Source organism: Cetorhinus maximus, chromosome 20 (assembly GCF_964194155.1).
Source record: "Cetorhinus maximus chromosome 20, sCetMax3.hap1.1, whole genome shotgun sequence".
NCBI classification, from domain to species: Eukaryota; Metazoa; Chordata; class Chondrichthyes; order Lamniformes; family Cetorhinidae; genus Cetorhinus; species Cetorhinus maximus.
Genome location: NC_135898.1, coordinates 72,069,586 through 72,081,020, shown reverse-complemented (window position 1 = coordinate 72,081,020; position 11,435 = coordinate 72,069,586). Strand labels below are relative to the sequence as shown.

The window sequence follows — 11,435 nt, the reverse complement described above, 5'->3', positions numbered from 1 at the left end:
TTGGTGGGTGGGTGAATAGGCCAAGCAGCCTTTGGATTTTTTATGAAACCTCATCCACAGGCCGGGTGAGGTTTCCAGCAGTAATCAAAAAACAAATTTACACATTTTTAATATGTCTCTGTTCATGTGATTGAGTCACATGTGGGGACACGTTTCTCTCATATTTAAAATCTTTATTTTTGTTTCCGCAATTCTTCAGCTCCCTGAGGCAGCTCTGTGCCCTTAGAGAGCTTTCAGTGCACGCTCTCCAGTGCATGCGCAAACTTTTGTGCTCTCACTCCTCCCGCCCCCATCCCGGCAGCGCTGAACTTTTCAGCGCGCCTTTCACAGCCAGCATGAAATCGCGATCGGGGGACAAACCCGGGCAGCGGAAGGTTTCCCCACCGCTCCTGGGCCCGCCCGACCAACAGAAAATCCTTCTCATAGTGTTCACTTTTACTTTGATCAGTATTTGCAAAGAGAGGATATATTAATTCAGCATGAACTTCAAGTGTAAGATGTAGGATTGCACATGATATATAACATAGAAACAGGCCACTTGGACCAACCAGTCCATGCCCACATTTATGCTCCACTCAAGACTCCTTCCATCTTTTCTCATCCAACCCTATCAGCATAACACTCCTTTCCGTTCTCCCTCATATACATTTCCAGCCTCCCCTCAAATGCATCGATACTATTCACTTCAATCACTCGCTGTGGTACGAGTTCCACATTCTCATCAATCTCCAGGTCAAAAAGTTTTGTTTGAATTCCTTGCCTTATTTTTCTGCTATCTTACATTGATGGCTTCTAGTTTTGCATCCTACCTGTACCTAATCTATCAAAATGTTACATAATTTTAAAAGACCTCTATTAGGTCATCCTCAGCCTTCTCTTTCAAGAGAAAAGAGACCCAGCCTGTTCATCCTCTCCTGCTAAGTATAGCCCCCCACATTTCTGGTATCATTCTTTATAAATAGTTTTTGCACTCTCTCCAGTACCTCTGTGTCTTTTTTATAAGATGGTGACCAGAATTGTACATGTACTCAATGTGTGGTCTAACCAAGATCTGATATATATTTAACATAACTTATTTACTTTTAAATTTTATCTCTCAAGAAATAAACCCTGTGCTGCTATTTTGTGATGTGTTTAAGTATCTCCCAGATCCCTTTGCTCCTCTAGCCCATTTAGATTCTTATTTGCTATGTGCAACCTCCTTAACTTTCTTGCCAAAGTGTATTACCTCATATTATCTATGTTGAAATTCATTTGTCGATTTTATGCCCATTCTGCAAGTTTGTTAATATCTTCTTGTTATTTGTGGCAGTCCTTCTCAGTGTTGACTATCAAGCCCCTCTCCCCCTCGCCTCGTGTTGATTATGCACCACATCCCAGAATATCATCTGATTTTTTTTAGAAAAAAAACACCATTTTCTGCATCAGCTAGGATGTAGTAATGGGGTCAAAGGGACATCTTTTTTTGTCAGGTTTACATTGCCCAGTATCTCCGTTAGAGAATATTTACAGCATTAAGGGAACATAAATTAGTGGCAAAATAAATTGGCCAGAGCCAGTATACAAAATTAATGATAATTTACCTTACCTAGTTGACTGAAATATATGATAGATCGCAACAGAGAACATACATTATTTAGCTGCATAACCATACTACAGGAAGGGACCATTAATGCTCCTGACACATAATAGCAAAAAGTGGAGTATGGTCAAAAAGATTAAATCCCTATTGAACTATAACAGCTTGCTTGCTATCTGTGCTTGGAATCTAAAGCACATTTAACTGGAAGTAAATGCACTGCAACCATGAATAGATAGAAATGACCCTGCCAGTGAACAGCAAACTCAGTGTAACCTTGTTACTTGGATACTTCACAAGTAGATCTTTTAGAGTGAGCTGGTTTGAGATTGCCCAGCAGGGAGTTCAAGGAAAGCTGTCGCTGCTTCCACCCAGTTGCAAGGGTTTTTGAGCTATAATTTTTGCTGAAAATTCTTGAATTGCGGATTCACACAGCTCTTCAGTGCTGAAGAATCATGGATGTTTGCCACAAGGATGTGGGAGTAATATCCTATCGCTGGATAGGAAGTCGGAAGGAGACTGCATGCATATGAAAAGAATAACTCGTGGGTTACCAAAGCTGTGCACAGCCCCTTCACATTCATGTTAATGTTATACCTTAGGGGAGGGATATGAGCTGCACATACACTGTACATTCCAAGCCGATTGGCAAATAAGGGCAGGATCTCCTATGTTCAAGAGGCTTGGTTGTTGGACGAGCCTTTGTTGATTTGCACTTTACCAGTTCTGGGCTGATTTTGTTCAATGTTTTCAGGGTTTTACTTTTCCGTGTTTTATATATATATATATATATAAATCAGGTATCCTTGAGATCTCTTAAATTCTAAACGAAGGCAACCTTAATCTCGGTTTGAGATTATTTTGCCCTCCATAAATGGCAAATTCAATTGGGTGAAAAGAGTCTAATTGTCTTCACAATATAAATAATTTTTGCAGAATCACACATCCCTCCAATTGAGTTCGTTTGTGTAAAAACGCAAATCTAGTGGAGTGCTTCCACCTCCTTTACCTCGAAAGCAGCGACGGCGGTGGACAATTTCTATGATTGACTGGCCAAACAGCCAATGGGCTTAAGGGAGCGCCGGCGAGGCCAGCAAGGCAGCCAATGAGCGCGGCGGAGGGGCGGGACCCGGTGGCGACGAGGTGGATTACGACCGCGTCGCCGCGCTTGTAGCTTGTACAATGGGCAGCCCAATGTTAGCGGGTGGCAGCGCTAACCCAGGCACATCAGGCAAGGCAAGGCTAGGCTGAGCCATCACAGCAACGCTTGCCAGCCCAGCTACCGTCTTTTGCAACAAGAAAGCATTTCGATATCCACCATAAAAGTTGCCCTTTCAGTTTTTGAGCCATTGACACCTTATTTATAGGGAGGAGAGGAAGGGGAAAAGCCAGCCTAACTCCTCGCTCCCCGCGATGTACCAGTGGCGGTTGTGTGGGAATAAGCAAGCGGGCTGCCTCCAAAGCTGCTGTCCGAGTGCCCTGGGCTCTAGCTAGTAGTTTTCCATTTAGCACCCGCCTTACCCAGTTGTGCACACACAACCTTAAGGCGACCAGGACCACATTTTGTATCCGTGAGGCACAAGTGGCGAGTGACTGGAAGGAAATGCTCGCTTCTGACTACTGCACAGCTCTCCTCGTGTTGAACCAACTAAGGAATGCCAGCGGTTCGGCTCCTTAAATGTATCAGCGGTGAAAGAGGATGGGAGCGAACAGTTCTTCAAAGCGGCCAGTTTTTGATGAAAAGGAGGGAGGTGAGTACCGAACCGTTTCTGCCCATTGATTTTTTTTTGCTCTCTTGTAGCGGGGGAATGCTAATTTCCACCTCCCCGTCTGTATGCACCTGTAACAAGATTTAATGCAATGCTCTCACTTTAAAGTACCGACGGTAAATTTAAGTAACTTTTTGGGTGCACACGGTTAGGGGGGGAGTTCTTAACATCTATCAGGAAAAGTTAATTTTCCACTTTGCAGCCGCCACTTTACTTATTTGGAATAACAAATAGAATGTAAAAACCGACATGAAGCTGTTGTGGACAGATGTTGTGTTAGTCTTTCTGGTGTTCACCACTGAAACTCCAAGGAGAATCCAAATACAGCACCACGGACTCTCAGGAAAAACATTAGTCACGAATTTTCTATATATATTGTTCAATTTTTAACCAGATACAGAGCCGGAACTCTGATGTTGTATTACCTTAAGCACATTTACTGCGCTTCTGAACAGCATTATTACATTGATGCTTAATTGGATTTGTCAGTAATATGGATAATACTATAATGGGCACTTCTTTAATGCTCCAGCATATTTTATTGCCAGATCCTTTCTAATGTAGTGGATGCTAATCTGCACACAATGCTATTTGTGAAGGAAATACACTACAATACTGTAATTGCAGTGTACAAATTCACAATGCATGCTTTTTAGTCGTGCTAAAAACTTTACAATACCCATTTTTACAATCTTCATCTCGGAAAAATATAATGATTTTTCAGTACGTTTTTACCACGGAGTATGAAATTGTTTTTAAATACAATATTAATGGAGGAACAACATTTCCTCATGGATGACTGCACATTTACTAGTGACGAAATCATCAACAGAACTCTAAGTTTGTATAGCTTATAGCTGGATCATAAAGCATGCAGTTTGGGTCATAACAATATATTACACTAGGCTCATAAATAGCTACTCTTGTTTGCTTTTTGTTGCTGTTCTCAATATTTCTTAACCATTTGCACAGGTTTCCTTCTATGAATGTTTTATCCCGTGTAACATGTTTTTTTTGAAGACTTCTATACCATTGTTTTGTGAAAGTTGAAAAGATTCCATCTGCTCCCACTGGCGTTTCGAACATTGTAAATGGTTTTCTCCTCAAGTACTGTTCCCCTTTCCTTCAAATCTGCCAACACTTAAAAAAACTGACTCCGCCATCCTTGCAAACTACCATCCCATCTACAACCTCCTTTTCTTCTCCCAATTCCTTGAACTTGTCACCTCCCATGCCCACTCAATGTTTCAACTATTCCAATGCACTCTTGGCTAGCCTCCCTTCTTCTACCCTCTGTAAACTTGAGGTCATATAAAACTCTGTAGCCTGTGTCCTAACATGCACTAAATCCTGTTCACCCATCACCTCTGTACTCATTGCCTCTGGGGTATGCACTACCTTCTTGTTTTCGAACCCGTCCGTGGCCTCGCTCCTCCCTATCTCTATGATCCACAACCTTCCGAAATATCTGTGTTCCTCAAATTTTGGCCTCCTGAGGATCCCTGAGTTTAATTGCTACACAATTAGCAGCTATGCCTTCAACTGACTAGACTCTAAGCTCTGGAATTTTCTCCCTAAATCTCTCACCCTGTCTCCCTCTCTTTCCTCCTTTAAGGTGCTCAAAACAATTTTGATCATCTCCCCTAATATCTCCTTATGTGACTGTGCATGATGATACTGCTGCAAAGTGCCTTGGGACCATTTATTATGTTGATGGTGATATATAAATAAAAGTTAAAACAAAAACAGAATTACCTGGAAAAACTCAGCAGGTCTGGCAGCATCGGCGGAGAAGAATAAAGTTGACGTTTTGAGTCCTCATGACCCTTCAACAGAACCCTTCCAGTTCTGTTGAAGGGTCATGAGGACTCGAAACGTCAACTTTATTCTTCTCCGCCGATGCTGCCAGACCTGCTGAGTTTTTCCAGGTAATTCTGTTTTTGTTTTGGATTTCCAGCATCCGCAGTTTTTTGTTTTTATAAATACAAGTTATTGTTGTGACTAACATAATAGGTACCAATTGTCGATATCACTTTGTTTGATGATTGGGATGGGTTTTTGTTTTTGAAAGAAAGTTTGTATTATTGAAGGAATGGCCCACAATGATGTTTTTAAAAGAACACATTCTTTAAAGCCAGTCACCCTGGATTAGTAACCCCTTGTGGGGAAGTGAGTTGTCCATTGGGGTAATGATGCAAAATGGGCAAAACCAGTTGCTACAATCCCCATAGTGACTGGTAACTTTTCAAAGAAAGGAATCCCCACAATGCCAATGGAAAGAAAACTGCTGGACAAGATTTCATGATGTAACAAACTTTTACTGTAACAAATCAGCATATTTCAGAGATTAATTAACAGGTGAAGGATATTTCAAATAAAAACATAAATTTCATTTTAAATAGCTGATATAACAAAGATATGCCTCATGTATTTAAGAGCCCTTGCATTACTTCCCACACTAGTGTTGCACCATGTGTAATCTCAGTCTTTCCAACTCAGCCTCCAAGGATCTCTCACTTCCCACTCAATTGTTTTGGCCCTTGAGTCACATTCACCAGCAGCCACAGTCCATCTGAAGTCCCCAACATGGTTATCACTGATAAGAAGCATGTCCACAAACCCTCTCTCACTTGGGTCACAACAGTCTTGTTGGCATAACTATTTAGAGTTCTTCTTTCACCGATCAACCATCACACTCAGTCACAGTCCAGTCCTCTGATACAAACGCTCAGCATGCTCACCAAGAGCAACTGGAGTTGTGTTTTCTTCTTACTGCTAAACAGAAAACTAATCTATTCGTAGAGAGCTTGGCTTGCTCCCCTCATACGATTGCTGTGTTCTGAACTGCCTGTCACAAGACAAGTTATAAACTGACACCACAGCAATTAACTTCCTGTTTACTTTTTGCTTTAACTTTCATTCCCATAGCAACCTATGGTCACTTGGCCATTTCTTGGTTCATAATGATGCAATAACCAGGAAACCAATTATCCCTTTTAGAATAATGACCAGTTTCATTTTGGTCTTAAAGGGATGTTGCACAAAGAGAAAATACATGCTTTTCCCAAGGCACATATGTCTTCAGACAGTCAACATAGAAAAATTGAATCCAGCAGTGCAGTGGAAGTGCTGGACTAGTTCTCTTTGCATCAATTGTTTTCTAGGTTTACCTGCATCCACATACAACAGAATTGTTTTATTTGTTGCTAACTTCAGCAGTGCAAATGAAAAGTATGGCAGTGTTAATGTTTTGCTGGAACTAATCACTTATTTAACAAAATAAGCAGATCCATATAAATATATCAATTTATTCCCTTCTAAATTTGCAAGTTTCCTGAGATTTTTTTTAATGATGAAGGCCCTTACATTCTAATTTTACAATTATGACTCACTTGTCTTGGGATCAGAGTTTACACATTTCTCAAAACAGAGCATAGACCCATACATGTTAGATTTAATGATCTAGAAGGGCAGAACTAAATTTATTTCAAAAACACATAAGCAGGTGTTGAACTTATTCTGCTATTTAATTATGCTGTGGCTGATTTGTATCTCAAGTCAATTTACCAGTTTTTGGCCCATATCCTTTGCTACCCTTACTGAACCAAATTCTATCAATCATAGTCTTGAAAATTCAAATGAATCCCAATATCCACAACCTTTTGGGAGGAGGAGAGTTCTAGATTTCCACTACTTTATATGTGGGAAAAGTGTTTCCCGATTTCACTCAGAAATTGCCCAGCTCTAATTTAAGTCTGTGCTCCCTTATTCTGGAATCCTCCATCAGAGGAAATAGATTCTCTGGGCCAGATTTTCAATCACCCATGGAGTTACGTGTGTGTATTGAAAATTGAGCACTTGGATGGGTTGTCAGTCTTCCAGCGCTTCCGGGCATGTTGGAATTTTCAAATAGGGGGCAGGTGGGGAAGCTGGAAATCCACTGGTTGTTGAGCTCATTGAAGTGCTTGTTAACAGAGTGGGGAGGGACAGAGTCAAATTTTTAATGTTATTAAGGGGAAGAGCAAATGGACTGAGGCAGATTAGTGTACAGCTTTTGGGAGCACAGTGGGGAATCATTATTCCTTGTGGCTGTTGATGAAAGTCATGTACAAAAAAATACAGTCAAACTGAGGTGCTCATGCATTGGCACAAAATTTCCATCGCTTGAGCAGAGTGGCTTGAGTACCGGAGGAGTGAACGTTTGGGCACTTGGGTGAATGTGAGTTTGCTGGTCCTCTGACCTCCTGCCTGCTTCGTTCCTCCAGGCAATGGGAAGCTCAGTAATGGCTGCTGTTTGCTTTTTCTGTCACGGGATCCCACCTCCAGGTCACTCCCGGCACCATTAATTGAGTACCAACCTTGCCTCTGGATCAATTAGGGCCTTTGTCTTTAAAAATCGCATTGCATCACTAACGCTCGTGCAGCATGGGGTCAGGACCGAAATGATCTGGCCATTTTGACCCTAGATTGAAATTGCAGCCCTCTGTGTCTATTCCCTTTGTAGTTTTATACACCTCAACTAAATTACCTTTAAACTGAAGGGAGTAGATGTCAAGCTTATGCAACCCCTCTCTGTAATTTAACCCTTTCGGCTCCTGTATCACTATTGTGAAAAGGTGCTATACCTCCAAGGCTAAAATATTCTCCCTGAGGTGCCCAAAACCGAACTCTGTATTTGAGATAGAACCTGATCAATGTTCTGCACAACTGAAGCATAACTTCCTCTTTTTTTGCATTCCAATCTTCTGTTAACTTTTTTTCTCACTTCTTGCACCTGTGCACTAGCTATTAGTATGCAGCCAATTCCAAATGCTCCACCACAGCTCCAAGTCTTTCATTATTAAGAAAACCTTCTGATTTTTCTTCCTCGTATCCAAAGTGAATCACCTCACATTTCCTACATTGAACCTCATCTGGCACGTCTTGTCCAACTCACTTAATGGGTCTGTGCCCCTTAGTAACTTCCTCCTCCTGTATTCACAACTCACTTTGCCTCCCAACTTTGTGTCATCTCCAAACTTGGATAAACAACTGTCTATCTCTCCGCCCAAGTCATTGATTTACATGACGAAAAAGTAGAAGCCCCGGTACCGTTCTTGAGGAACACCACTTATCACATCTTGCAAATCATAGTAAATTCCTTTTATCCCTTCTCTTAGGCACACACTTCCAAGCTGATTATCACCCGCTGGACTGCATTTTGCCAAATGCTGGGGGGACACCGGGAGGGGTGGGGGGGAGCGGACTGCCCGCCCCTCCAGAAGGAAAGTCAGTCGGAAGCCAACATGACCGGAACAAGCCCACCCCACACCTGTAACAAGCTGGGGTGTGGGCTAAATTGGTTGAGAGTGAGACTGCTGCCCCTTGGTGGGTGCAACTCCCGCCCTCAGGAGCTGCTTGCCAATCTGATTGGCAGTTCCAGCAGTCCCAGCAGAGCCAGAGCTCAGTAGGGGGCGCTGTCGGTACTGCAGGAAGTGCGATCATGGCTTTCCCAAACAGATAAGACCTGGGGTTTTAGGGTAGGAAAGGACCATAGATCCCAGGAAGGGGGAGGAAGACGATGGGGGCCGGGTTTTGGAGGGCAGGCAGTGCAGAAGGAAGGGAGGGGTGACATCTTTGGGGGTGTAGCCCCAGATGCGCACAGGGCACCCCCCTGATTGAGGTGCCTCCTTCCTTCCTGCCCTTTCTCATGTAGACCATAAGAAATGACTTGTCCAGTCTGCCTGTCCACACCAGCCATATTATGGTGTGAGCTGTTTGTTATCCGGATCTATAGGCTTGCTAACAAGCCTAATTAACCTTTAATCAGCAGCCCACCTACCAAGCGTATTATGGGGGTCAGCTTGGGGGTGGGTGGGAAGGTGGTGGGCTAGTCACCTGCCCTATTTTACATGTCCCTCCCCCTCAGAAAACATGCTCAGCAGGGGCACATAAAATCCAGCCCCATGTTCCAAGATTATCTCTAATTCCACTTGTTTTTATTTTTTTTAATAATCTGTGTGGAACTTTATCAAATATCTTCTGGAAGTCCATAAGCAAACACTCACCATGTTAGTGACTGCTTCAAAAAATTCAACTAGATTAGTTCAACATGACCTATACTTCACAAATCCCTGTGGACTCTTGATTAACTGCTGATTCTCTTGGATAAAAAATATGAAGTGATACGACAAACTTTTTTTATTTGGAGTGCTGTTAAACTTTTTTTACTGCTTAATAATTTTAGTTAATAAGATTGTATTTTGCATGATTATAATATGAAAGTATAATAGCAGTTGTTTAAAGGTATATTATAAAAGCTGTTTTATTTATTTCTGTCCATCATATGCATTTATTGTGTAAAGTGACATTGAGATATAATGTGACATAGGTAAAAAGAAGCCTCTTGTTATCAAATGTGTACAAAGGTATAGCAGGGCAGGGATTCATTGCAAACGTAAAACATTCCCAGGCAACATACAGCACAGGTTAGGTACAGTGATAAGTTCTTTCTATTTTGCCACATTGATGTACCCTTCATTCCAACATGAAAAGAGCACCAGTGTTAATATTTGTTTCGACTTTCACACTAGCCATTCACATGAGATTGAAAGTCTGGATTCAGATTTCTTTATTTCTTGGGGGCCACTAACAGCCAGCTGCCACAGGAGGCTACCACCTCAAAAGCATTCCAAGCAGATTCCAGAAATTTAAAAACAAATGTTAGAAAACTCTTCTACCAGTTCTGAGCCTTTCTTTCATTCAGGCTAACTACACAATGTATTTCAAAGGCTCGCAGTTAACACACACAACAAAATTCTGTTACTCCACCAAATAGCTGATTTGATATGTATGTAGTCAAAATAATAAATCTGTGTAACATTTTTTACATCACAGCCAATATTTTAGAATTCAAGCTTTAATCATTGACATCTCAATTCTCCTTCACCTGAGCTTTAATTTTTCTAATGGAATATGAGCATTGCTGGCAAGATCAGCATTTGTTGCTCATCCCTTGAGAAGATGGTGGTGAGCTGCCTTCTTGGACTGCTGAAGTCTATTTGGTGCAGATATATCTACTTTGCCGTGAAGAAGGGAGTTCCAGGATTTTGACCCAGCGACAATTAAGGAACGGCATTATATTTCCAAGTCAGGATGGTGTGTGGCTTGGAGGGGAACTTGCAGGTGGTGTTGTTCCCATGCATCTGCTGCCCTTGTCCTTCCGGGTGGTAGAGGTCGCAGGTTTGGAAAGTGCTGTCAAAGGAGCCTTGGTGAGTTGCTGCAGTGCATCTTGTAGATGGTATACATTGCTGCCATGTGCTCAGTGGAGGAGGGAGTTAACGGTTTAAGGAGGTGGATGGGGTCCTGACCAAGTGGTCTGTTTTGCCTTGGATGGTGTCAAACTTATTGAGTGTTGTTGCAGCCTCACTCATCCAGGCAAGTGGAGAGTATTCATCACACTTCTGGCCTGTGCCATGTAGATGGAAGACAGGCTTTGGGAAGTCAAAAGGTGAGTTACTCACCACAAGATTCCCCACCTCTGATCTACTCTTGTGGCTACAATATTTATATGGCTGGTCCAATTAAGTTTCTGGTTGATAACCCACAGGGGGATTCAGTCATGGTAATGCCATTGAATGTCCAGGGGAGATGATTAGGCCTCTCTTGTTGGAGAGGGCCATTTACTGTTACTTATGTAATGTGAATGTAACATGCCACTTATCAGCACAAGCCTGAATGTTCTCCAGGTCTTGTTGCATATGGACACAGAGTGCTTCAGTATTTGAGGAATCGTGAATGGTGCTGAACATTGTGCAATCATCAGCGAACATGCCCACATCTGACCTTATGATGAGGGAAGGTCATTGTTGAAGGAGCTGAAGATGGTTGGGCCTAGGACATTACCCTGAGGAACTCCTGATGTCCTGGAACTGTGATGATTGACATCCAACATCACATCCATCTTCCTTTGTGCTAGGTATGACTCCAACCAATGGAGAATTCTCCCCCTGATTCCCATTGACTTCAGTTTTGCTAGGGCTCCTTGATGCAACACTTGGTCAAATGTTGCCTTGATAGCAAGAGAAGTCACTCTCACCTCTTCAATT

The 11,435-nt window shown here is 42.2% G+C and overlaps 1 protein-coding gene across 3 annotated transcripts in view; it reads left to right on the top strand.

The window, feature by feature from the left end:
• Positions 1-2,759: 2,759 nt before the first annotated feature.
• Positions 2,760-11,435, top strand: part of stk32c (serine/threonine kinase 32C) — a 358,713-nt gene continuing 350,037 nt past the window's right edge. For all 3 annotated transcript variants that reach the window (XM_078564913.1, XM_078564912.1, XM_078564915.1), the window contains exon 1: positions 2,760-3,330. In XM_078564913.1, the coding sequence (XP_078421039.1) occupies positions 3,279-3,330 (52 nt within the window). In that variant the 5' untranslated portion in view covers positions 2,760-3,278. The remainder of the gene's footprint in view (positions 3,331-11,435) is intronic.